Source organism: Asparagus officinalis, unplaced genomic scaffold, assembly GCF_001876935.1.
Source record: "Asparagus officinalis unplaced genomic scaffold, Aspof.V1 AsparagusV1_Un490, whole genome shotgun sequence".
In the NCBI taxonomy this organism is placed as follows: Eukaryota; Viridiplantae; Streptophyta; class Magnoliopsida; order Asparagales; family Asparagaceae; genus Asparagus; species Asparagus officinalis.
The window spans coordinates 113507-141038 of NW_017972755.1; the positions used below are offsets into that span (position 1 = coordinate 113507).

At 36.5% G+C, this 27532-nt stretch overlaps 1 protein-coding gene across 1 annotated transcript; it reads left to right on the plus strand.

The window, feature by feature from the left end:
- On the plus strand, positions 1 to 25983 carry LOC109827877 (RRP12-like protein). Its single transcript, XM_020394898.1, has 18 exons — positions 1 to 162; positions 241 to 757; positions 1794 to 2039; positions 3188 to 3279; positions 3461 to 3671; positions 3748 to 3929; positions 5052 to 5285; positions 6071 to 6258; positions 16705 to 16798; positions 16912 to 16968; positions 17036 to 17170; positions 18072 to 18137; positions 20312 to 20425; positions 21904 to 22065; positions 22145 to 22273; positions 22381 to 22482; positions 24825 to 24904; positions 25005 to 25983. Exons 1-18 carry the CDS (start codon positions 127 to 129, stop codon positions 25363 to 25365), a joined length of 3006 nt encoding a protein of 1001 aa, XP_020250487.1. The 5' UTR covers positions 1 to 126; the 3' UTR covers positions 25366 to 25983.
- The last annotated feature ends 1549 nt before the right edge of the window (positions 25984 to 27532 follow it).

The window sequence follows — 27532 nt, forward strand, 5'->3', positions numbered from 1 at the left end:
ACATCAGGAACCGATCCTGATTCCAGCCTGGCCACCGGCACGGTCAGATCCCTGATCAAGTCATTGGGTGTGCTGTCTCTCCTCGTCGATCTGGAGGATTGGACTTCGGTGGAGTTGCCTCTGCAGATGCTTCTTAGCTATGCCGTCGACAAGCGGCCCAAGGTACTCAACAAGTGACCCCCTTGTTTTTAGTATATTTGCGATGGAGGAAGATAAAAATGTGAAACTTTAATGCTGCAGGTCCGGAAATGTGCTCAAACATGCATTGAGAATCTTTTTAAAGCTTTTCGGAGCAGCGTTGTCATAAAAAACGGAAGCAAAGCTGTGCACTCTATGTACCAGAAGCACACGCCTCTGTTAGAGAAGTCGGGTTCGAAGATACAGTCAGAGTCGGAGCAACTGGAAGCGCTCCATATGTTCAATGTTGTAACAGTTATTGTTCCGAGCCTATCTGAGAAAGTCAGGATAAGGCTTCTGTCCAGTGCTTCTAAACTCTTGGGTCATAGCTTCTCATCGCGCACGAGGCACATTCTTAAGCTTCTCGAAGCACTGGTGGAATGGACAGAAATTGAACATCTTGCTTCTGACTCGGAGAAAGTGCTTTCTGCTCTTACATCCTACATATCTACTGATAAGAATCCGATTGATACTATCATTTCTGCATCCATGTTATTGAAAAATGGCCTGAAGAAGCTTCACGATGCACAGCCGAGCTTATGGATAAAATTTCTTCCACCCATCTTTAGTTCTATTGCAGGTAGATACAAAATTTTCCCCCCATTTGAGAAAAATCACTGTATAATCTCTGGTATATTCATTGCATGAGCTAAAACTTCACATGCTAGATATATTTGAATTTTGGAAGAATAAGTCCTTCTAAAGTAACATACTAACAAGGAGGTTTCAAAAGTTTGACTATAATGAAACTCTGAAAATTATCTGAAAGTTCTATTCAGAAGTCATATCAGTTAGTATTTTAAAATTGTGTTCATATTAACAACGGTTAATATTTAACATGCTGTCTTATGTGTGTTTGTATATCTGTCTGGATAACTATACGATTATATGTTTGTGTGTATTTGTTTGTGTTCCTGTCATTATAATGGAATATGGATGCTTGTATATCATCATACAGTTCCAAAGACATAATCTCCATTTTTTAGGTATGAAAATGTTTTTACTACCAAATTCTACACTTTTCGGTAATAACTTTGCTTGAAAATGTGTACCAAACTTTCTTCTTGCTAAAATTGTTAAACAGCCGTTAAGAGTTTCCCCCTACAGTCTGGGTAATATCCAGTTGATGTTTATCCATTTTGGAACGTACTCTGTTGAACCACATTACTATAGGCTGTCAGATATTGATTTTTAGAACAGGAAGATGGTTTTTGTACGACTTTGGTACAACGTTACAGTATTCCTGGTGCAAACCTCATACTGTGATCATCTTCTCAGCTGATGGAAAATTTTATCTGGATTTTCAGCAATGGTCTTAAATTTGAGAAAATGAATTATGTTGTCTTTTAGAGTTCTCTTTATAGACTATTTCTGCACTGTCATTTCCAAATCAGGTACCCTGTTGATATAATGTTAATTTACACTCAATACGTATTTGGTAGCCAATATATATATGCACATGAATCTATGCATGTGCCAACTTCCATTAGGAAGTGCCGTGCGTATTATACTCGTGAATCAGAATCTCGCAATCTAATTTTCAGATTCTAAAATTAATAAATTTTATGACAGTTTTACTCCATTTGAACTTATTTACCGTCATCTGGAATTTTCAGGTTACTTGAATTCTGATGCTACTACTTCTAAGTGTGCTGAAAATATCTTGAAGGAATTGATCAACACACATATAAACCGGAAACTTTTATTGAGTACTGGAAGTCCATTGCGTGATTATGATGAAGATACCCCTGAAATGATGGCAGTCACATCTATTTGTACTTTATTTGATCAGATGCTTGGTGCCTGTGATACTCCCACTGAGAATATATTGGCAGTCATTTCAGTTTTGTTCCTTGCACTTGGTATGTTCAATCACTCCGTGCTCATATCATATGCATCATTTCTTATCTTTCAACTACTAATTTCATTATTAAGGGGCAAAGGCCCCTTACATTCTTTCTTTTCCTTTTCATTTGTCACCCTAATTCTGAATAATTTGTCTCTCTTAAAAAAAGGTTAATCAATATTCTCTGCTTGTAAGGGCTTATAGCAGTGTATTTTCTTTTGTAATAAGGCGTTCTCATGTTTCATCTGTGTTCTATTTATATTCTTGAACAGTACATTTCTACTATTTCAAGCTGTACAATTTTAATGCAGTGTTCCCGATTACCATGTTTTGAATTCATTCCTTCTACCTAGATTAACTGGTCTTTTTGTTTTGCATCTGTCCCTTCCGCAGGACATCAATTAGATTTGCCTCAAAATTTTCACATGAAACTTTGACATTGGGAGCAAATTCATCCTAGAACTAGAATTGGTTTGGAGATTTAGTTTGTTTTGAAAATTTAGTTCAGTAAGAGCTAGAATTTTGTTGGAAAATATTAGTTTGCTTGGAAATTAGTTGGTTTAAGATTAAGAGTCTTTGTGCTATTTCAATTCAAGTCTGTTGGATGTAAAATATAAGTATTGTACTTATTTTAGTTTTTCATTGGATATGACAATTTAAATATTTTGCGTGTAAAGTGTTTGATGGAGGAGTGAGGCCAAACCCTAATCTTCCCTACTACAATATTTTAGTGAGGCCAAACCCTAATCTTCCCTACTACAATATTTTTCTTTCTTTCTCATCTAAGCCCTAGCCCGAACCTGTCTAAATTCCTGACCCCCTTTATATCTACAGTCACAACTCCTTCAAATCAGTCCTCTTTTCTTCTGTTCAAAAAGTAAACAAGCCTCTGCTACACTATAAATTCATATTATATATACTTCTATGCATATAGTTGTAATTTATCAATTTTCTAGTAATCAAGTACACTGTGTTACTAAGTGAAATCTTGCACCATTTTTCACAGCAGTGATCTTGCACCATTTGTTTTACTTGTGAGTATTCTGTGCTGTTTTATTTATTGACATACATATTAATTTGCTCTACCGATCTTTGCCGTGTCATACATGCTATGTAGGTAACTATTTCTGACCTATATTGTTCTACTTCTAATTTATTTTGTAGGTGAATTCTCATTCTTCTTAATGAAGGGAATCTTTCTTAAATTATCAAAGAAGGCAATGCATTTGAAAGAGGAATCTCCTCATATGAAGCATGTAAGTCCAACAATATAAATGTAATTCGTAAAGCTTACTGACTTATATTTTTATTTGAGATATTACTATTTCTCTGAGTTGTAGAAAGTTACACAGTACTCTTTCTGTATTCTTTGAGTACAGAAGTACAGCTGAGTTGCAAGCTCGTTATAGGTGCTGAAAATCTTTGTTTGTTCATCAGGTTGAGGCGTGTATTGGGACCGCTATAATTGCAATGGGACCTGAGAAAGTACTTTCGCTTGTACCAATATCTCTTGATACTGACAAAGCAACTTGCTCAAATACATGGATTCTACCTGTCTTGAAGAGATATGTGATAGGAGCATCATTGCAGTATTTTATGGAGTGTGTTGTACCCCTTGCAGAATCTGTGCAGAATGCTTGTAAGAAAGGTATGTGCATTAATTGCTTCCAATTATATACCAAAAGCATAAACATCTGAAAAACTGTCATTTGTTTCTTATTCAGTTAAGAAAACATCCAAGCTAAAAGGTCTGCAGTCATGTTTCCATGGCCTAATGGACTTGCTTCCAGCCTTCTGCCGTTATCCTACTGATACTTCCAAGAGTTTTAGTGACTTGTCCAAGCTTCTTATAGCTATGCTGAAAGAAAGTCAATCTTTGCATGCAACCGTAGCGAGTGCAGTGAAGGTAATGGTAATTCAATATGTTATTGCTTCGGGTTATCTTATTTGCAAGGCCCCCTTTGACTCACTTTGCATTAAACTATTCATGGTGGTGCCTTCCGGATTTGGATGGCTGAAATTTGTGCGGCAAGAACTAACTGAAATGGAGTAATGACTAGATTTGTCTTGTAATTTTTTCCTTTAGTATTTAGGTTTTCCTTTTTTACTTATTCACGGTTTATGAGAATATTATAGTGGAAGGTTGGAGTTTGAACCTGGATTATTCATTTGACTTTTAGTTTGAAAAGGGCCATCATGTTCTTTTAGGTTTTTAAATATCATATTTTTATTTTGTAGTAACATGGCTGCTCCTATTTTTTTGAATTTAAGTATCAGTAGCCAGTAGGGACTTTGTGGTTACTAAAACTCATTGTTTTAAAAAGCGGTCTGTGCGCCTGCCTAGGCCTAAGCGCTTGCCTGGGCTTAAGTGATACTTTGGGCGCCTAGGGGAGCATGAGCCACTTGCGTAGACTGCAACGCATAAAAAGGGGTATATTGCTCGCTTAGGCATAATAATGGATGAAGAGAATAGGCCAAGTCAAAACGGATTGGATCAAAACTCTAAATCCAAGGCTATATGAGGTACACAACAATGGTAGATAAGATTTGAATCTTTGAAAACAATCCTTCTTCTCTTGATGCTAAAAATACCTAATTGCCGCTTAAGCATCCGCCTAGGTGCCTGGGGGTTAAGCGCCTGGTCTGGCACCTAGAAACGCCTAGCGCTTTCTAAAACATTGCTATGACCTGGGCTACCATTATTATAGACTCATAGTCTTTGACTCTTAATGTGTCATCTAATATATCAGTATGTATTTTGTATGTGCTGACACATGAAATGCAACCACTTAGTAAATTCACATGGGCAAATGCTCCCGAATGTACTGCAGTTCCATGTATCAAACTGATTTTTTACCCCTTCTTACCACATATATTCATTATAATACCTAGTCTATACACATATGAAGAACAAAACATACAAGGAATTGGTAAAACGAATCAGATCAATTTTAACATAATCAATCTTTACAGTATGTCTACATGGGCTGTTTATCTGCTAATTTTCTAGCATTCTGTTCCTTTCCAGGAGCTTGTGAATGGAAACAGAAGCTTCATAAAACCCAATGAGGGTGCAAAACCTAGTGCTGATCTTCGCTCTGCACTTGAATTAAGTAAGCGTGAAGCCAGAGATCTGTTTAATTGCTACTCAGAGAAAACTGCATCTAGGAACATTAAGGCATTAGCCTGCAGCTCCATGGAGTTATTCTGGGTTCTTACAGATATATTTTGGGATTCTCCTCCTGATAAGCACTTCCTGAAGGTTTGTGATCTTTTTGCTCGGTCATAGCTATTTGATCTAGAGAACATAATTTTCTACCATCGAATTTGCAAGTTAGGGAAATTTCGTTTAAGATAGATCTCACCAACTCACATGTGGAAAAATATTTTTCTTGTCTTGATGTGGAAGCCATTTTCTCTTTTGTTTAAATGACTTAAGTAAGACTACCTTATTTTTCTACAAAATCGCTTCAACAGGGAATAGAACTGAAGTAATATATTAATAAAAATTAAAAGTACATTTCAGTATTGACATTTTGAGTCTGCATTCAATCTTTAAGCGGAAGGACTGGTTTTCATTGAGGGAACTAATCCCAAGGGTTCTATAAGAACCTCTAGATTGTTGAGTTTTAGGGGGAATCAATTTCTGGTTAATACTTATAGTTCTCTGTGATTTACTCTTTACTTTGAGGCCAAACTGTATAATAAAAACGGGATTGGGTGCTATAGATTCACAAGTAGTATTAAGGGTCTCAACTTAATGATAATTTTAAGTTCTATCTCAGATTACTGAAGAGTAGCATTCCTATAGTGTTGTATACAGACACGTGGTTGTATAAGAGAAACTACTTTTTGTTCACACTTTCTGGAAATATATAGAGTAAACAATTTTTCCTTAATTTATATAATTCTTCCTCAACTTAATATAAATGTTCTCTCTTTGTCTACTTTTTGTTAGCAGTTTTAGATTCTTATTCAGGGTTTTTACTATCTGTGATGCACAGAATGTGCCTAATTTGATATATTAGATTTTCCTTGTGTTAACAGGAAGCAATTGGCTGTTTGGCTTCTGTCCTGGGGCGTGAGAAGATTAAAGACTTCTTTGTTTCATCATTGGAGAAGTGTGAAGCTGGAGATGATTTACTTGAAACAAGAAAATTGGAGGATATCCTAGAAGTTGATATAAATGGAGGGATAGAGAATGCATCTAAAAAGAAAGGGTTCAAAAACAGGAGGTAATCAGCAATCTCTGTTTTCCCCACATATTTGTTTACCTCTACTTAGTGTATATTTGTTTATCTTCAGTTTCTCTCGTTCCATTGGCATTAATACTTTTAGACTGTTCTTAACTCTTAACATTGCTAGATGTTCCGAAATCTGAACAAACCATTAAAAAACTTAAAGCAGGTGTTTGGATGTGTTGTGGGCTGCTTTGTACACAACACACATGCACAAGGTTTTAATTATCAGTTCTCGGAAATATAAATATATTATACGACCAAAATTCATACCGGATCCCAATTATCGGGGATAAGTAGTAAAAATCGGAATGTCATACCAAATGGTGAGCATATATAATATAGTAATGTCCTAAACTGTAATCTAAGCACATTTAATAAAATATAAACATACTAACATGTAAATAACACACATTTAGAATCATTTACCAATTATTTTTGTTTAGCGGATGTGGAGTAGAATAGGGTAGTGCTATTTTTATTCAGTGGATGCGGGTTGGGTATAGAAAAAAGAGGGTTTTTGTCTCCAATTCCGAGCTAGTTCACTATGATTGTATTTATAGAAAATTGAGTATTTTTAGACCACGAGAAATCAACCACTTTATTGGATTTACACCAATATATTGGGAAAATTTGTCCAAAAATGATATGCAATAATTTTTTGCAGATATCGTATCGGTCATGGTCCAAACCTGATATATTGGCGATAAATTGATAAAATCGGGCGAGTTTTAAAGCACTGATGTTTGGTGAAAAATTTGTAGTAAATAAAATAAAAGAAATTTGATTTGTATTCTCTCGATCTTAATTACAATTTGAATTTCGATTACAAAAGAGAGGAGAATTGATCTGAATTCTCCCATTTGTTTAAGTCTGGGTTCTTCACGGTAGCGATGAGATGTCTCCCTTGAATGCTCACGCCGAGTTTGCTTCTCGTTGACGATCCGAACGTCTTGTTTCATTGGAACGGTATCTTCTCACGATTTGACGCTGTACAGGACTTGCGTGTCAAGTTTGAAACTCTGAACGAGTTGATAACTCAGAACGAGTTGATAACTCAGAACGAGTTTAAACTCTTGTAAAAGAGTTGATTGATCTTAACCGTAATTGGTTAGACAAGCCAAGCACGAAGATAGCCCCAAGAATCTGTTGCCGAGAAGATCCGAAGAAGCCGATATCTAGATCTCCAAAATTCTCAAAGATCCAAAGATACCCCCCTCTCCCTGAACTAAGCTGTCCTTTTAGCTATTTATAGGCGATTAGGGGGTGTAACCGCCCCTAAAATCACTCTTTTGTGGGGCTAATGGGATGTAACCGTCCCTTAAATCACTATTGAGTGGAGTTGTGATCCCCTCAGATCGTGAAAAACAGTTTTAAAACCGTTCAGCTCGTGTTTGAACGAATCAAACGCAAAATCCGCATTCTGACGTGAATTCTGCGTCCAAACATAGCATCTAGAAGCTCGTTTGCAGCTTCTGGAAGCTGCGTTAGCATATGGAAGCTGTGTTTGCAGCAATTTGGAATCTGCGTTTGCAACAATTTAGAAGCTGCGTTTGCAGCTTGTTGAAAGCTGCGTTGGCAACTTTCGGAGGCTGCGTTTGCGGCCGAACATGAGCTCCGTCCGTAGGTTTGAACTACGTCAGCGATGGCTGATAAGGAGCTGCGTCCGCGGTTGAATTGGCGTTGTGTCTTGATGCTGAAACGCGGGGAGGAATTCCGCGTCTTGGTTTGAGGAGACCGTTAATTTGTAGTCTCTTTTTATCAGAGCGTTGCAAAGATCGTCGTTTTGTAATATTTGCTTCAGCTCTTTGATATGTGAAAGTCGTCAGGTTGTAACTCTCGCTGTTGATTATGAAGGCTGTTGATTAGAGCTTTTATCAGTTGTTGTGAAGTCGTCAGGTTGTAACTCTCGCTGTTGATTATGAAGGCTGTTGATTAGAGCTTTTATCAGTTGTTGTGAAGATCGTCAGATTGTAACCTTCATTTTGATTATGAAGGCTGTTGATTAGAGCTTTTATCAGTTGTTGTGAAGATCGTCAGATTGTAACCTTCATTGATCTATATGAAAATCTTTAAATTATAGCCTTCTGGAAGCCATCAAATTGTAACTTTCATCATCGGTGTTTAATGAGGATCAACTATCTCCAGTGATTTTTAGACAGCCTACAACTACACATGCACATGGAATTTTGGTGACATGAAAATCCTCTTGCTGATAGATAACCTATCTGCTCCATTTTCTAAATGTTGAGATAAAGGTTGTACATAGCTGTGATTATGATTTGTTATTTTTTTTGCAAAAGCAGCATCGTAGAACCTCCATTTGACTACTACATTTTCTTGATGTCACAGTATTCAGGTGTAAATTGATACTAGAAAGAAGAAATATATTAGATAAATGAGGGAAGCAGATAACCTTTAGAACTTGTCTTGAAAATAACAAAATTCCCTTTGTTATTCATCAAAAGATTGAATAAAAAAATCTAACTAGCTAATAAACTTACTACAAATAAATTTCACAAATACTTGCTACTTTCACATCCTAATCCAAATCCAAATAAAATGAAACTAATTTCAAGACCTAACAATTTCATTAAATCGAAGATACAAAATGTTTTGCTTCTGCTGCTTTGTGACTTCTCTAGGAGATAATGAGCTGTTTTGTCTCCTTTTTGCAACAATAATTCCGAATATGGTTGTGAACAAATGGAAGGGAACAAGAACAATAATATTGAGCAACTTTGGCGCTTCAATATTGTTTGAAATAGAACAAGAACGATAATATTGAGCAACTTTGGCGCTTCAATATTGTTTGAAATAGACCGAAGTTACTCAAGGACAAGTTCACTTAATGAAGTAAGGGCTAACTGGCTGAGTATGGCTTCAAATCAACTCACTTTGATTTTAGATCTTATTCAATTTGGATGGGCCCAATTCACTTATCTTTAATGGTTGGAAGTGGTGACAACATGGTGATGATGGTTGGGATGTGTTAGAAGAGAGTATGAGTGTTAGTTTAGCATTAGCCTGTTTGGATGAATGGTAGAGAGGGGGAGGAGAAGTGAAATTTAATTTTAACCTTGTTTGGGAGTTGCATTTAGGATGGTAAAGGAGGGGAATGAGGGGAAAATTTGTGCCAAAATGTTACACCCCAAATTGGAGGTAATGAAGGGGAAAAATTCCCCAAAATTCCCCTTCCCTAAGTGAACTCCCAAACATACCATTAGTTTAGTCTCACATTGTCTGTGAGACTAATTTGTAACTAATCTATCTCTATAAATAATAAAGTATGGAGTGAGGGGAAGACTCTCCAAGAAATTCTTCTCGTCAAATCTTAACATGGTATCAGAGCCTATCCATAATCCTAACCCTAATACTAATCCATATTTCTAAGCCTAACCCTAACCCTAGGCAGCCGCCTCTCTCCAAAACCCTAGCCGCCAAAACCCGACAACCGCTTTATCGTCCTCATCGTTCTCGTCCTCGCCATCATCATCGCCCTCATCTTCCTCGACAACTCCTCGTCCTCGTCCATTCGATCCACGTCCTCGTCCTCAAGCTTCTCTCACCCGACGCGACAACTCCCACCCGACGCCGCTCGCCGTTGATGACCGATGACCGCTGCCACTATAAGGCCTTCACTCGCCACCACCATGCTCGTCGCTCGTCGCTCTCTTTTTGTTTTCGGATCTTAATCAGATCTGCGAGTTGTCTTGTAAAAAGAAAAACCTTCGGGTTTCATCTTAACCGTCGGGTTCTTGATCTTTAACATTCAAGTTTCATGTTAACCTTTGGGTTCTTGATCTTTAACCTTCAGGTTCAAAATTAAATATTCGGGTTCTTGGACTTGTTCAGCCTACTGTTAATTCAAGACTTATTTTCTTGAACTTGGGACATACTTGTTTCCATTTTGGAGTACAACTTATGGAGGGTATTGTCTTAAACTCTACTCATCTGTTTCATGATGGCTGGATCTGATGAACTCAAGAATTTTGAGTTAACGGTCTAGACGAAAGTTTCAGAGATATTTTCTGGTAGAATCCTGACAGGAAACTTGATTGAATTAACTATTTCCAGTGAAAACGTGTTATTAAAATCTACGCGTCAGGCTGAGACAAAACTGATCATTTATTAACATGCCTTCCTACTCTGACACTGGAATCTTAGACATTAGACGATAGTGTCCTCTTGCATCAACTTCTTAATATTATTGAGCCTAAAATTTAAGATTTAGTTATTCGTTGTATGACAGTGAAGGAACTTTAGTATTTTTTGCAAGATCTCTATGGGGGTAGCATCAATATTAATCGGACATATGAAGTAATTCAAGAGCTGTTTCGTAAGAAATAAGATGGTAAACCCATGAATGATCATTATGGTGAGTTCAATCGTCTGGCTGAGGAACTTCGTCAAATGTTTTCTATTACTGGGGATGTAAAACAAATGCAAAATCAATGGAACAAGTTTATGGTACTCACCTACTTGGGCACCCTAGATTTTATTTACTCTGCTCGATCATAAATTATGGGGAGCTCCGTCATTAGTTCTTTGGCTGAGACTTATCACTTTCTGAATAACGCCACAACCACTCACATCCACTGCGGATCGCTCTGCACTTGTCACTCATAGTTGACAGTCTTATAAACGAGGAGGTCATATTGGTGATCCTAGAAGAGGTAGAAGAAACTTTGAAGGGAGAGGAGGTTATCACACTGGTCGTTTTGGAGGCCGAGGTGATCAACGAGGTGGCCGTGGAGGTCTATCTCACGACAGATATGCTCATGACGATGACTCAGTGAAGACTTGTAACTACTATCACCAACTATGACATCTCAAATATAATTGTCCTAAATTGGAAAAGAAGGTCAAGGGTGCTTACATGACCGTTCAGGACAACCTCACTTCATCTGATAGTGAAATTCAACCACAGTCACTCTTCCATGATACGGAGCTGCAACATCAATTTCAGCAATTTTAATTATTTTAGCAGTACCAAAGTTCACAAACATCGTCTTCCTCTTTATCCGCTACTCTCAAAAGTACAGGTACCCTTTATTTTTACTTACATGGTCTTCGTCTCATACTTGGATTATAGATACAGGTATCACTGATCATATGAATGGGAACTAATGTATCCGGTCCTCTTTCTCTCTTACATCTAATTCAATTATATTAGCTGATGGTTCACGTACACATGTTCAGGGTGTTGGCAACACCAATCCTACCCATAGTCTTCCCCTTTCCTCCGTATTCTATCTTTTTAGTTTTTCCTATAACCTTTTATCTATTAGTAAGATAACTAAATTACTAAATTGTACTGTGACATTCTTCCCCATACATTGTGTTTTTCAGGATCTTGTCACGAGGAAAATGATTGGAACGGGATATGAGCAGAATGGTCATTATAAATTGGACTTGGGCTCCAAACATTTAGCTTGTATCAGAAACTCATCAGCTCTACAATGACACTGTCAGCTAGGGCATCCCTCTCTCTCTGTTCTCAAGCTTCTAAATCCTCAGTTCAAATCTCTTTCCTCATTAGAGTGTGAGTCGTGTCAACTTGGCAAACATCATCGTGTCTTATTCTAATCGAGTCAATAAGAGTGTTTGTGGAAAATTTGTAATAAAAAGAAATGAAGGAAAATTGATTTGTATTCCTTTAATCTCAGTTACAATTGGATTTCCTGATTACAAAAGAGAAGAGAATGATCTGGATTCTCCCCTTTGTTTAATTCTGGGTTCTTCACGGTGGCGATGAGATGCCTCCCTCGAATGCTCGCGTCGAGTTTGCTTCTCGTTGACGATCCGATATCTTGTTTCACTGAAACGTGATCTTCTCCTCACGATTTGACGTTGTGGAGAACTCTGAACGAGTTTAAAACTCTATGAAAGAGTTGATTTAACCGAAAGTCGGTTATAAGCCAAGGATGAAGAAGATCTTGTTGCCGATCTCCAAAGCTCCAACCGAAGGATGAATGATCCTCTTTTCGCTGCCAAGTCCCAGCCGAAGGATCAGAACCGAAACCCCAAAGATTCCACCTCGAGGATCTCTTCTGTTGCTGCCAAGAAGTTCCAACCGACCGCCCGAACCCTGAACTGAATTGATTTTCAGTTATTTATAGGGGATTAAGGGGTGTAACAACCTCCTTAATTCGCTCCTAAGTGGGGCTAATGGGATGTAACTGCCCCTTAAATCACTCCTGAGTGGAGTTGTGATCCCCTCAGATCGTGGGAAACGGTTTTGGAACCGTTCAGCTCGTGTTTGAACGAGTCAAACGCAGGCCCGCGTTCTGGCATGAATTATGTGTCCAAACGCAGTGTCTAGAAGCTTGAACGCAGTGACTGGAAGCTGCGTTTGCAGCGGATGAAAGCTGCGTTTGGCAGCGGGCGTTGAGCAGCGCTTGGAGCTGCGTTGAGTAGCGGTTGGAGCTGCGTTGATCAACGGTTGGAGTTGCGTTGATCAGCGGTTGGAGCTGCGTTGAGCTGCGGTATGAGCTGCGTTGAGCTGCGTTCGTGGCTATGAACGCGATACGTCTTGATGCTGGTGTGCGGGGAGGACTTCCACAGTTTGATTTGAAGAGACCGTCGATTTGTAGACTCTTTCTGTCGAAGCGTTGTAAAGATCGTCATTTTGTAATCTTTGCTTTATCTCTCTGATATATGAGAGTCGTCAGATTGTAACTCCCGATGTTGATTATGAAGGCTGTTTGATTAGAGCTTCCATCAGTTATCGTGAAGGTCGTCAGATTGTAACCTTTAGCGATCTACGTGAAAGTCTTCAAATTGTAACCTTCTGGCAGTCGTCAGATTGTAACTTCCATCATCGGTGTTTGATGGGGATCAGCTATCTATTGTGATTTTTAGACAGCCTACAAAGAGGGCTGCTAACCATTTGATCTTGTCCATTCTGATGTTTAGGGGTCATACCCAATAACTTCTAAGTTGGGATTCCGATACTTTGTCAGTTTTGTGGATGATCACTCTTGTGTTACTGAATTTATCTTCTCAAATCTAGGTCTGAAGTCTTTTCTACATTTAAACTCTTTTATTATGAAATAGTCAATCAATTCAAGATTTCGATAAAAAATTTTCTATCTGCTAATGCAAAGGAATATTTGGATGACAACTAAACTAGTTTTCTTGAACAACATAGAATCATTCATTAGTCTTCTTGTGTTTACACTCCTAAGCAAAATAGAGTTGCTGAACGAAAGAATAGACATCTCCTTGATATTGCTCGGACCTTGCTATTCCATCGTTGCGTTCTCAAAGAATTTTAGGGGAAACTATCTTAACAGCATGTTACTTGATTAATCGAATGCCCTCTTCTGCTCTGTAAGATAAAATTCCTTTCAAAATTCTTTACTTAACGATGATCTTTTTCCGCTTCATCCAAAGATTTTTAGCTCTCCGTGCTTTGTTTATAATCATAGTCTGAATAAACAAAAGTTTGACTCTCGGTCGATTAAAGGTATTTTCTTAGATACTCTTGAAAGCATAAATATTACAAGTATTTCTGTCCGTCACTCAATCATCTTGTGTTATCTGTTGATGTAACATTTTTTGAAGATAAACCCAGTCATTCTAGTTATCCATCTCCATTATCACCGGATGAGTATGATTATTTAATCCTACAAGAGTCATTAATTAACGGTGGTGGTTCATTCGCTGATAATACTATTTGCGCTACTGACAAAGACTCGGTTCGGTTTAACGACCCAATTCAAGTTTATCATCGTCGCTCTGCTCCTGCTCCTGTGCCAACGTCGGTCTCAGCACCACGTCCTCTGCCCGAAGAACCTAAATCAGTAAGTGCAAATTTACCCCCTTCTATGGAAGACCTTCCTATTGTACTTCGGAAAGGGACACGAACTTGCACTCAACATCATATTTCTCACTTTGTCTCCTATGATCGCCTCTCCTCTACCTTTCAATCTTTTGTTACTTCCCTCGACTCATATTTGGTTCCCAATAATGTGGCAGAAGCCCTGTCTATTTCAGATTGGAACCAAGCGATGCAGGACGAAATGAGTGTCTTGCAGCAGAATGAGACTTGAGATTTTGTCCCACTTTTACCAGGAAAGCAACCTGTCGGAAAATGAGTGTACACTATCAAGTTGAATCCTGATGGAACTTTGACACGCCTGAGAGCCCGATTGGTTGCTAAAGGCTATTCACAGGTGTATGACTTGGATTACATAGATACTTTCTCTACGATGGTAGACATTTGTTTGGATTTTTGTTTCGTTAGCAGTGACAAATCACTGACCACTTCATCAGTTGGATATCAAGAATGCATTCTTTAATGGTATTTTAGATGAGGAGGTTTACATGGAGCAACCACCAGGTTTTGTTGCTCAAGGGAAGAATGCGAACGTGTGTAGGCTGAAGAAATCACTCTATGGTTTGAAGCAGTCTTCGAGAGCCTGGTTTGTACATTTTGCATCGGTTATTCAGGAATTTGGATTTTGTTGTGCACAAAAAGATCACTCTGTCTTCTAGCGATTTCAGAATGAGAAACAAATTCTGCTAGTTGTCTATGTGGATGACATTGTAATTACAGGGGATGATACTTCTGGTATTGACAGCCTGAAGAAGTATTTGCAGACACATTTTCAAATCAAATATCTTGGTTTCCTAAAATACTTTCAAGGCATTGAAGTTGCAAAGTCAACGAAGGGTATTCTTCTATCATAAAAGAAGTATGTCTTGGATATGCTCTCTGAAGTCAGAATGTTAGGGTGTAGAAACAGTGATTTTTCAATGGATGTGAACTCAAAACTACTACCAGAACAAGGGGAACTTCTTGATGATGTTGGGCAGTATAAGAGATTGGTGGGGAAACTGAATTATCTAACGGTAATTAGACCTGACATCACATTCGCGGTTAGTGTTGTGAGTCAGTTCTTGTCCGCACCAAGAACTACTCATTTGGATGTAGTAATGAGAATTTTGAGGTACTTAAAAAAGGCTCCCGGACGAGGAATTCTCTATTCAGATCAAGGACACCAAAATTGTAGGTTTCTCTGATGCAAATTGGGCTGGATGTCCTTTTGATAGGAGATTGACTATTGGATATTGTGTCTTTCTCGGAGGAAATCTGGTGTCATGGAAGAGTAAGAAGTAAAGTGTTGTGTCTCGATCCAGTGCAGAAGCAGAATACAGAGCTATGACAAATGTGACACTAGAGATGATTTGGATTAGAGACCTATTGATTGGTCTCCCTCCAGAATGTCCCATGAGTCTATTTGGCGACAATAAAGCAACAATTCACATTGCTGAGAATCCCGTGTTTTATGAGAGAACTAAGCACATTAAAGTCGACTGTCATGTAATCCGCAAGAAGCTTGAGGACAAAATCATCACGGCAAAACATGTATCGACAGTACATCAGTTGGCAGATATTCTTACAAAACCACTTGGTCGAACGTGAGTTGACTTTATTTATGATAAGTTAGGCATGCATGATGTATATGCTCCAGCTTGAGGGGGAGTGTTAGAAGAGAGTATAAATATTAGTTTAGCATTAGTTTAGTCTCACATTGCCTGTGAGACTAATTTGTAACTAACTCATCTCTATAAATAATAAAGTATAGAGTGAGGGGAAGACTCTCCAAGAAACTCTTTTCTCTCCAAATCTTAACAGAATGTTGGTAGGAGGGGATGGGGAGATGATTCAAGTGGAAAACCTCTCTTCATGAGTTTCTCGATGCAATCAAACACATTATCAATTAAAGATGACTGTTGGAAAGCAAGGGAAACCCTCTCTTGAACTAGACTGTAAAGATTGTCAAATTTTCCTCTAGGTTACCAACCTTCTGTTAATGCAAGCAAGTATTTGGCAGAGTAAGAAGAGAAAAGTCTGTTTCTCGTGGGCATAATACAGAAAAAAGTTGCTAAAGAAACTTCAGATAGGGGTTCAATACCAAATATGTGCAAACTGGTAGAAGTATGAGAACAGAGAAAGAGGTTGGACCAAATTAATTTAACCACAGTGAAACAAACTCTTCGACCCTTTTTATAGGCTTAAGAGAACAGACAAGACATGATCTTAATCTAAAATGACCAGCTAAATAGTATAATTCTGTCAGTCAAAAATGAAGAAATCTAACAGATACTAACTACATTCAAATCATAATAATTAGCAAATTACTTGCACAAGCTGATAATCAAATTAACTTCTGAACAAAGCTAAAAATTATGAAACCTAAAATCACATCAGTTTCAGCTTAAACAATCGGTTTCATGACTAGTACAGGTAATGTGCTAGTATGTTACTGATTTTGGTCTTGTGCAAATTTACCTGGATGTGCATTAGTTGCTTTTGAGCTATACTAGTTTAGCCTTACATCCTAAATTGCTTGCATAGTTTCTTATAAGTCATGCTTCTTTATTCATTATTAAACTTACTAGAAGGATTACGAGGAAACTTAGTCATTGCAGGTGCTTGATCATGGAGCTGGCATCATCTTTTGTTGAGACAGCTGATGAAGACCTGATTAATATAATCTTCAGCTTTATAAAGTCCAACTTATTGGTATATTTTACATCTTTGCTGGTTGAGTCTGATAAACTACATTTTCAAGTATGAGAAATTTATTTTTCTTATGCAACAGATTATTTAAAGCACTTGTTTTATTTCATTTGCAGGATACAGATGGAACCTGCCATATCGAAGCATATTATGCATTGAATAGAATTTTAGAGGTCAGAAAGGACTAATTGTTTGAAGATTATAATGTCTACTTACCTACTCACATTCTTTGTGGTGCAGGTACACAGTTGGTTTTTCGAAATTCGAGTAGATGAATTGATGGATCTTCTTTTCAGTGTAAAGATTTCAGCCGACAGTGATGCCATTAAAAACCGCTTCTTATGTTTGCATTATTTATTGGTTCATATCCTACAGGTTAGAGATTCTGCATTGAACATTCTGTTTTTCTGTTTAACAAACTTATATATCTTTAAATGTCTTGTGTTTGCCTTCTTTTTCTCATAATATAATTTGTTATTTGGGTGGGATTTGAAGGGTTGTCGCACATTGAGATAAACTCTCTCTTTTTTTTTTCTGCAACATAAATTGTACACACAAGCTAAACCAATGAAAGAGAGAAATTTTAGATTCAAGGCCAGATTTACTCGTCTTCATAGATGAGATTGTTTTTCCTTTCATAATATATATTTAGAAGAACTACAGACTTGGCAAATTAGTCAACTCTTTAACATCTGACGAAATGGTTGACCACCTGAGGGAGATTTAACATTCGAAAAAGTAACCTGGGTTCTTCCCTTTTTTAGGAAACCTTTGGCCTTGCCAGACTATACAGAGTGGGGTGGGGATTGTTGGGTTGTTGAGGTTTGAAGGGAGTGGAAGGAGGTGTTATCAACAAGGTTATTCTGGTATAATGTACAAATCAGTGTGATGTAGGACATTGATGCGGTACATCTGAAAGATCCATGACATACGTTACTGGTATACCTACCCGCTAAGTACCACCACAGCTATATTAGCTGAGTTAACAATGGGTTATTTGTTGGACTTTGTCAAGCCTAATTAACTTACAAATAGAGAAATGAAATAATAAAAATCCCTTTGTAGAAACTCCATTTTTTCCCAAAAATAGAATTTCCAAAGGTCTTCCTGTTATGATACATGGATCGTCTTCTGTCAGCATCCTATATTTATGTCAGCAGTCATGACGTCCTTGGTTTAGTTTCAAGACCTCATTTTGATAGGCAATGTGTTTTCTTTAACCTTGGTCCTTGAATATTTTTTAATTTTTTAATTTTTATTTCTTTATTTTTTGTAGAAAAATGATAAGAATGTGGACAATAAGGCATTTCTGATTCTCAATGAGATAATCATCACATTAAAGGTAAGCTCGGTGCTGATTTACTTTATATATATCATGTATACTGTACAATGTCCTTTTCATATATCATGTGTGTGCATGCGTGTGTGTGCATGTGATTGATTGTGGCTATCTATCCATATCGCCACTATTTATATATATTTGGTTAGCTAAGAGCACTGCATAGACATTTGCCATAGTTAAATTTCTCAAGGAACTGAAGTTTGAACAGATTTCCTCTATTCTTGGATCCTGTATACTTAAGCTCGAGACAGATTAAGCATAATGTTTCAAATTATATGTAAGTTTCTGCATGCAAATCGGTGCTGAACATTTTATTGTTCATGGTGTTGTATGACAAGTTCTTGATCTTCATGAGATTTCATATTTTGACTTTGGTTATTTTGAAATTAGCCTTAATGTTATGCAAAAGATCTCTAAATTATCATACGATTGATCCAGCAGCCGCACGCAGAATCTGCCACACAAAAAAAATCTCAAAAGACGAGAAAGAGAGAAAAGATAGTTTGAATATTTTGGACCTCCTTTTCTATTTCTATAAAGAATCTAGACTTCCAAATCCTCCTTAAATGACCTCAATTAGAGAAGTTCTCTGTTGTAATTATTTTTCTCCAAGAATGTATAGTCCCTATCAAGATTTATAAGTTAACTAATTTTAAACAAATGTAGATATCCACTTTACCCATTCTAGAAGAAGACGAGTGTAGAAATTCTTCGTGCTTTCTAGAATATTCCTATTTCTTCGTGTATATTGGGAAATTATCCTCTGAGGAAAGCTGTGAATAGCTCCCAATGTTATGTGGATAGGTCTAAATGATAAAGTGGCACTTAGAAAGCTAGATTGATTGTTTAGTATCACCTGACAAAAATAACTCATAGTTCCTCGTTGACTTAGGCGGGCCTGAATTATGACCAATCCCTCAAGAATAGTATTGTTTCAACGAGTCCACCCATTTTAATAGCACATGCATATGGACCTCCACCCTTATTATTTCTAAATTTAATTGCTTCTTCACTTGCCAAGTATTTGGAATTTCCCATTTTCTGGCCCTGCATATCTATATGCTTAAAAGAACTTTGGTTGGTTTTACCTTTTCCCCCCTTGTTGGCACTTGCAATACATCCAGGTTGTTCATATTTAAAAGAATCCACTTTTCACAATCCGAAGTTCTGGATCTGGGATAGAAATACATTGGTTTATGGACTGCGTCGATAGGTTCTTGTCAAAGTTGATTAGGACTTAGGAGGCAAATAAGAGTTATTTTTAAATAAACTTGAAATAGATTTTCTTATTTTAATTTCTTGAACTATGATCATTTAGAAAAGTTATCCTTTATCTTTTGAGCTAGCATTGAACTATATCTTCAAAAACACATGTTATTCTTTCTTTTTTTGGTAGGCGACACATACGTTGTTCTATTTTTAATAAATGGTGGACTGGATTTTGAATCTTATTTTTTTACCTTATCATCGGGTAGTACTTTTCTTAATCTTATTTGTACTTAGTATATTTGGGAGAACTTTGAGCATTGATAGTGATATATAACCAAAAACATAGTCTAATAGCAGGTCAGGGTTATTATTGACCTCTGATGTTCTATCATTATCTTTATAATATTTGTTATTACATGGGAGAACTTGAAAAAGGATTTGATTTCTCACATGCATAGGCATGCTTTTTACTTGTTTTTTTTTAATGTGATAAATGTGTGAAAGAGTTATAGGTTTCTTGTATACGACACATGCCTTTTCTAGTGTTTTTGTGAGCATGCACATGCAGTTACGTATTCATACACCCAATCTGCCAATGTGCACTTCAAAAAGCATACGACCATAAGACAGTTGAACTATCTAGTTATCTTCAGGTAATACCAGTGCAAAACATGTATGTTTCTCTACAAGGCAGCCCAATCCTCTAGGGGGATAACAGTGTGAATATCACTTCACCAATAACAAAAAAAAAAAAAAAACCAATTTGGCATTAAAACATTAGCAATGGTTCAAAAACAAGCTTGATGTATTTTTCGCCTATTTCTAGAACTAGAATAAGTTTCACTTATCATGTATAAGTAATGATAGAAGTTGCTATTATTTTGATATTTCTCCTAATTTATGAATTTCTTTAATCTTATAGTTTCATTTGGTGCAATAACTCTGATTGCCATGTGCCTGTGCAGACAAAGAAAGAATCTAGAAAGTTGGCATATAATGTACTGCTGAATATAAGTTGCACCTTGAAGGAAACCCAAGATACTGATCCAGAGTCCGGTCTCCAGAAACTGCTTAATATGGTAAGAGTAACAATACTAAGACATGTCTTCTCTATTCAGTTGCCACTACTTGATTCCTTCATCATCGCGCATTCTGCTTTCACGAGTGTTACATTTTGTTTTCCCTACAATCAAACTTGTTCACAGCATAATGTCAGAATACGTACAAGTTGCAGTTAGCTCTCCTTGGGAATAATAACAGAAATCAAACATTATTCATGATAAATAGAACTTGTGCGATTACACATGCGTCAAGCCATGTCAAACACGTGCAATTTATGCTGTCTGGTCTCTTAGATTTTTACTCTTTCCCCTTGTGTGACCTTCAATCATAGCATATGCACTCATCATCAATTTTATAATGTCTATATGCAGTTTGGTGTACTAAATTTTGTTTTAATCTTTTTTAATTGGTTGTTCTCGTTTCTTGTTGATTAAACAAATCCAAATTTCGTTTATTCTTTCCTAAAAAATCAACTAGTTGAATAATCTTTCTTAAAGCAAAAGTCGTGGCTAGAGGTGGAAATGAACCAAATAATTAACAAATAGTTCGATAATTGTTCGAGTAATTATTCTGTCATATTCAATTCAATAGTTCATTTACCATTAAACAAATATTTTTTAGTATTCGACTTTACTACCAAATAGAATTTAACTAGATGTATATTCAATTCGTTTGTCTATCAGATATTCATTTAAAATTTGTTCACTTATTATTTGTATTATTGCACTTATGATGTCATATTTTTAACCCGCTTATAATTTCTACTCAAGTTTTATATACTGATTTTAAGACTTAAATAATCTTAAATCTGTTTTCTAATGAAATTTTGATTTAAATATATATACATCATATATTATGAAGGAATAATTTTTATTTATGAATTTAAATACTATTTAAAATTTAAATTCTTTAGCAAAATAAATATATTTTAATATTCGATAAGTATTCATGAATATTCAAGAATATTTATCAAATACCAAGTATTCGAGTTCAAATTCAAAAAACTCCATATATGAATATTAGAGTCCGCATGCGAATTCGATAATTTTAAACAAATACAAATACAAACACCTTAATATTCGATTCGATGTGATCAAATACCACCACATTCGTGGCTATTGGTATTTCTAAGAAATTATTGCTACTTAGGGTGAAGCAGTTGTTGAAGTTGACAACTTTGTTGTGAATCTCGAACTTATTTCTTACCTTAATTTTCACGTGAAAACCTTGTGGGGAGATGTTATTATCTTGTAGTATTATTTAATATGCTAAAGGTCCTGTATAAAAGCAACTCTCTATTCACATTTCATGCTGGCTATACTATTGTATTTCAATTTTCTTTGTTGCTACATGAAACTGCGCCCTGCATATACAAACGAGTGGAATGATGTCTGTCATTTGGTTGTGTGACAGAAACAGAGAAAGTTGTTAACTAAATCACGTTAATAACTGCATATATACTTTTCTTATAACATTTTATCTCCTTCGTTTCCAGGTAATGGGTTATCTTTCTAGTTCATCACCTCACATAACGAGTGGAGCAATTTCTGCGCTTTCATTGTTGATATACAATGATGCGAGATATTGTATAGCTGTACCAAACCTGATATCAACTGTACTAACTTTGCTTCAAAAGAAAGATATTGAAATTATTAAAGTAAGCTTCTTCTCATTCTTTACTATCACCTTGTTTGTTGTTTCATTTCCCCAACTCAGTTGTTTTTAGCATTGAACAGGCAGCTTTGGGCTTCATTAAAGTTTTAGCATCTTCCTTGCATTCTAACGACCTGATAAACTTCTTAACTGATATCCTTAATGGAATGTTGCCTTGGTCGTCTGTCACAAAACATCATTTTAGATCGAAGGTATGCATCAATCATAAGCCGTTCAGGTCAATGTTTTTTTTTCTGACAGTTTAATTTTACCTTACTATATTGTATTTCAATCATTTAAATGACCATACACATTGTAGGTTGCTGTGATCCTTGAGATTTTGATCAGAAAGTGTGGAAATAAAGCTGTTGGGTTAGTCGTGCCTGATAAGTACAAGGGTTTCGTCAAGACCATTGAAGAGGTAATATGTCATGCTATAGATGTTTCTTTAAACACAAATTTCCCTGTCTTTGAAAAACACTGTCAGCTTTATCAGCTCCATGTGATTTCTGCTCAGTATGTCCAAACAAATATTTCTCTGGAATCTCACTTTATACGAAGGTTCAAATGGGTCATGCGCTCACTAGAGATATACCACCGCAATGAAATCATTCTTCTCATGATGACCTTATAACATGCTTTGTACACGACTATGAACAGTTCCACCTATATTGAGAACAATAAACTCGAGGATACAAGTGTACATCAGAAGGTAGCCTTACACTAAGCTTCTGTTTCTCCTCTAATGGTAGATGCCACCTTAAGGTTCTGTTTACTTTCTTTATAAAAGCCTTGGTTGATCTGGAGCCAATGTCACTGTAACCAGTATACCTCTGATTTGAAGCTTTGGTGATTTATATGGTATAAAGTGTCTTAATTCTTTGCTTACTTATCCTCAAATATCATGAGAGACGATCACATCAAGAAAGAATAATAAATTTTTGATCTTTTTCATAAAAGTACAAAGTATGAAGCTCACTAATCTCTCTTTTTGATACACAAGGTGAAGCTTATTTCTTTGTGAAGGGTCGACGATGAGCTTAATGGCATAATAAAGCCAACAAGAAACTTTTCAGTTATGAGAAATGAGTTTAAAATAACTCACTCTCAAGTATTCTCTTGAATCTAGTATGAGTGCTGTTATCAATACAAGAAGAAAGGGGCTGTGATGGATTAAATGTAAGAACTAAATCCAGAGAACCCTTGAGACAGGAAGAATATTGAATGCAAGTAATGTACTTGATTCATATTCAAATTATTACTGCAAGATGAGTGGCTATGGTTGTGTGTATGTCATTTGTAGAAAGCTAGGCAGCCATGCATGTCAAGAAATTAGGATTATGGATTCCTAAAATGTACTTAAAGCTTTTGCCCAGGCTAAAGTTGATATTGTTGTCATCTCCCTTAATTATCTCCAAATCAATGGATTAAGAATTAGATTCTAGACTACAATATAATTCCATTAGCATGTAACGTTTTGTAGTTAGAAATTAAAATGTGTCTGGAGGCATGTGTAACTGTAAGCAAGCTTGTGTTGTATGTTTCATTTAGCCATAACTCTATAATTATTGGTTTCAATTGGGAATTGATAGTCTAGACTAATGACCCGTCCCAACTCCAAAGATGTATAATTTGATGATTTTACCATGTCAGTCCAGGTTGGCTGTAGGCCAGTGATCAGATCAGGGCACATGGTGCTGGAGTATCAAACGGAAATGTTTGATGCATGGATACCTATGGCAGAGATCAAACTTGTGTATTGCAACCTATGTAGCACGGACACGGATCCGACACGCCGACACGAGGCAAATCCTAAAAAATACATAGGATACGTGTGTTCGACACGTGTGTCCGACACGGACACGACACGACACGGCTTCATGTTATGCGTGTCCGTGCTTCATAGATTGCAACAGTAATCATGTACTAGAGCATGATCAGACACGTATATCATATCGTTTGATCCTAACATCAATTGATTTAGTCCTTACGTATGGGGGTTTTGCACTATGTAAACAGATGCGTATCTGAGCCCAGCAAGCTTTCAAATGCATTAACTACATAACGAAATTTATTTAAGCTCCCCCAGTATGGTATATATGTTATATATCAATATTATTTCTCATCTTGGAGCATTATTCCAATCTTCGTCTCTCTTCATCACTTGACTCCTGGTAAGTATAAACTAATTTATGTGGAGGCACTTGACTTTATACAATATTCAAAGCATTGTTTGACTCTTCTATCCTTCTCCATTTTTTGAATAATTAGTCATCAGCCTCACTACATTATCTTTCACTTGTATTTGTTAGCCTAAAAAATAGGGTGTAAAATCTTGGAATCAACATCTAGGTTGCTCTTTTGGTACAACAACGAAAAAAGCCTTTATTCCCAAAATTTTGGGGTTGGTTTCAGGTTTCCCTTTTAGTTGGGTAAAAAAGTTCTTTGAGTACTATATTAGGCAATCTTTGGTTGCAAGGGGTTCCAAGGAAGCCTCCATTTTTCATGGTATTCAATAATCGAGCATCTAAACGTCTTCATTACTAAGTTTGTTTTTGTTGCCGTGATTTTTCAGTTAAAATTATTTATAACCTAGTAACCCAATGTAGTTATCCTGAGTGCATGTTAAATGGAACTTTAATAGCCTCAGCCTACCCCTATTAACATGAATCTGCTTGCGAGTTTTCCTCAGTATCTATGCCAGTGTGTTCTTCATTTAAGATGGAGCCTGCAATTCTTGCTGTTGACTCTTTTTATCTGCAGGGGCGTCTCTGGAAGAAGAAACCAGACGCGCTTTCTACTTCTGATACAGCAATGGGTTCAGAAAATGATATAAAGAAACGGTAGGGAGCCTTGTTTATTTTGCATTTTTTTCATGGTTTAGTTAAATTTGTTCTATTGAAGCTTCAGACCAAGATGATGCTGTATACTAATTATTTGCAGAAGAGAAAAAAGGGCACTTGAAGGTCCTTCACGCAAGCATTCGAAAGGATCATCTGATGCTATTCGCAAAGGGAAAAGATGGAAACAGCAAAAGGACATGTCCAGCATAAAAAACAAAACTAATGTTGATGGTAGGAAAATCCAATCACTGGAGGGGTTTGATCCCTCTGTTCCGGGGAATCCGTTTAAAAAAGATTTAAAACGGCAGAATAAGAAACGCAAGATGAGTGTGGACGAGAAGCCAGATAGAAGAAATAAAATGATGAAAACTGAGAGGAAAAAAGACAATCAGAAATCTGGTGCATTTTCGAAATTCAACAGGAACAGAAGGAAATCAGGAAGCAAGGCCCCAAGTGATTAGAATTTGAGGGGGCAAGATATATAGCAGCTGAAGTGCATTCTCTTGTAGTAGTAGCTTATTAATTATTTATGGGGTAGACAGGCGCCTGAGATTGAGGCTTGCTTGTTGAGGGCTCTTATTACGGTACGAGACGCGCATCTTTACCCAGTGAGCAAGAACTAGAAAGAGAAAAATCTCAAATTACTAGAGGCAGGTGTCTTTTCCTATTGCAGGAAGTCGAAGATGGGCTCTCTTGGCCGCATAACAATGAATCAACGCTCTGGATGTACAGGGCGGTTCATTTGAATCTGGTGTAGGGAGAATTTGTTCATCATGCAAGATATATTTATTACAATCAGCTTGAGGGAGGGAGAAGGTTGGAAAATTGTTGTTCTCGATGTTGGGATGCCATCTTCTCACAAAATTTTGGATGGCGTATAATTGTTCTTGTTAATTATGCATTCCATTACTGTTGCTTTTCTTGATTCGGCAGCGTTATTTCCTTTTAGGGGCTGTTTGGTTCAATTTCTATAAAAAAGAGGAAAGAGAAAAGTATCCAAATTTTGATTTCCTTGTATTTCTATAAAATTTGTAGGAAAATTATATAGAACTCAAAAGAGTACCATATTTCTTGCTTTTTGTTATTTCTATGTTTGGTTCAAAGTACGAAAAACTTAGTAACTTTATAGAAAATATGTTGTTTTCTTTTTTTTTGTTTGGTTGGATGTTACTTTATAGAAAATAGCTTACTAACAATGCTCATGAGAAATCACGTGGGAAGGGTACTGATGTATTTAATTATTTTTTAATATATACGTCAGATTTTTGGGTGATTTTTGCTCATTTTGAGTGGAAATTGATTTCTATAAAATGTGGTACTTTTCTGACTTTTCTATAATTTTTTTTGAACCAAACACAATTTATAGAAATTTCTAGAAAAGTTTTATTTATAAAACTGTCACTATTAGTCATTTTCTATAAAGTTTTCTATAAAATCACTCAACCAAACAGCCCCTTACCCTCACTATTTTTTATTTAACTGTGTATGGCATGCGTATGTTGGAATGTAGACCTCAAAAGAATTGAGTTTGAACGGGTGTGGAATCAGGTAAAAATGTCGACGTGATTTGACGTGAATGTCTTAGCATATTTCTGTTTAAAAGTGCAATTCTGCATATTTAAGGGCAAATGTAAGTTTTCTTTTCTTTTCTTTTCTTTCTACTTTTTATTTTTCTTTTTTGAACTGTAAAATAGGGCAAGACACCCTATTTCAAAAGATATATATTATAGATCAGAATATTTACAAAGAAATATCCAAAGCAAGATGAAGAGCAATTAGAAGGGAGAGGGGAGAGGATCATAGCTGTCAACTCGTCCAATCCTTTAAAAACTCAAAATCTATACTAAAGGATATCTATTAAAAATAAAGACTAGAAGCAACAACATTAAAGTATCGGACAACTGATAACACCATCAACAACACAAAGACAAACACTAAACATCTTTACATGAACACCCAAAACCAAAAAACAATTATTTAAGAAAGTTCCAACTTCTGCTCCCAAAGAGATCAGTCTTAGGTCCTCACTGCTGCTCAAAAGCTCTTCTATCTTCTTATCTTGTATAATTAATTTCACCCGTACTGCCTTCTTGTGATGAGATTTACTTGTCCAGAACAAGAGAAAATAGGCAACATTAGATGCCACCTTGGATGGTTCTCTAATGGTACCATTAAACACCATTGAATTCCTTTCTCACCAAAGACACCACCATAGAGTAGGCAATAAAATGCACCAAAGCAGTCGACAGTTTCTATCGAAGATAAACTGGCCTTTAGACTTCAACATATGAGATAGATCATTATGAAAAGCAGGAATACCCAACGAAGGCAAAAAGAATTGCCAAATGTTTTGAGCATACTGACACCTGATGAATAAGTGGTCTACAGGTTCTTCCACTTCTTAGCAAACTAGACAAAGAACATCTTCCACCCATCCTTTCTTAATAAAATTGTCTTTCGTTTGAAGTTTATTCTTGGTTAATAGCCAACTAAAAATCTTAACTTTGAGAGGTAAATAAGTTGACCAAATAAACTTATAATGCTCAAAAGTAACTCCTCCAGAATTAAAGTAGACAGTAGAGGGATTTCACAAAGAAATTGTTGTTCGTGTTGATAGGCCAAGAAGGA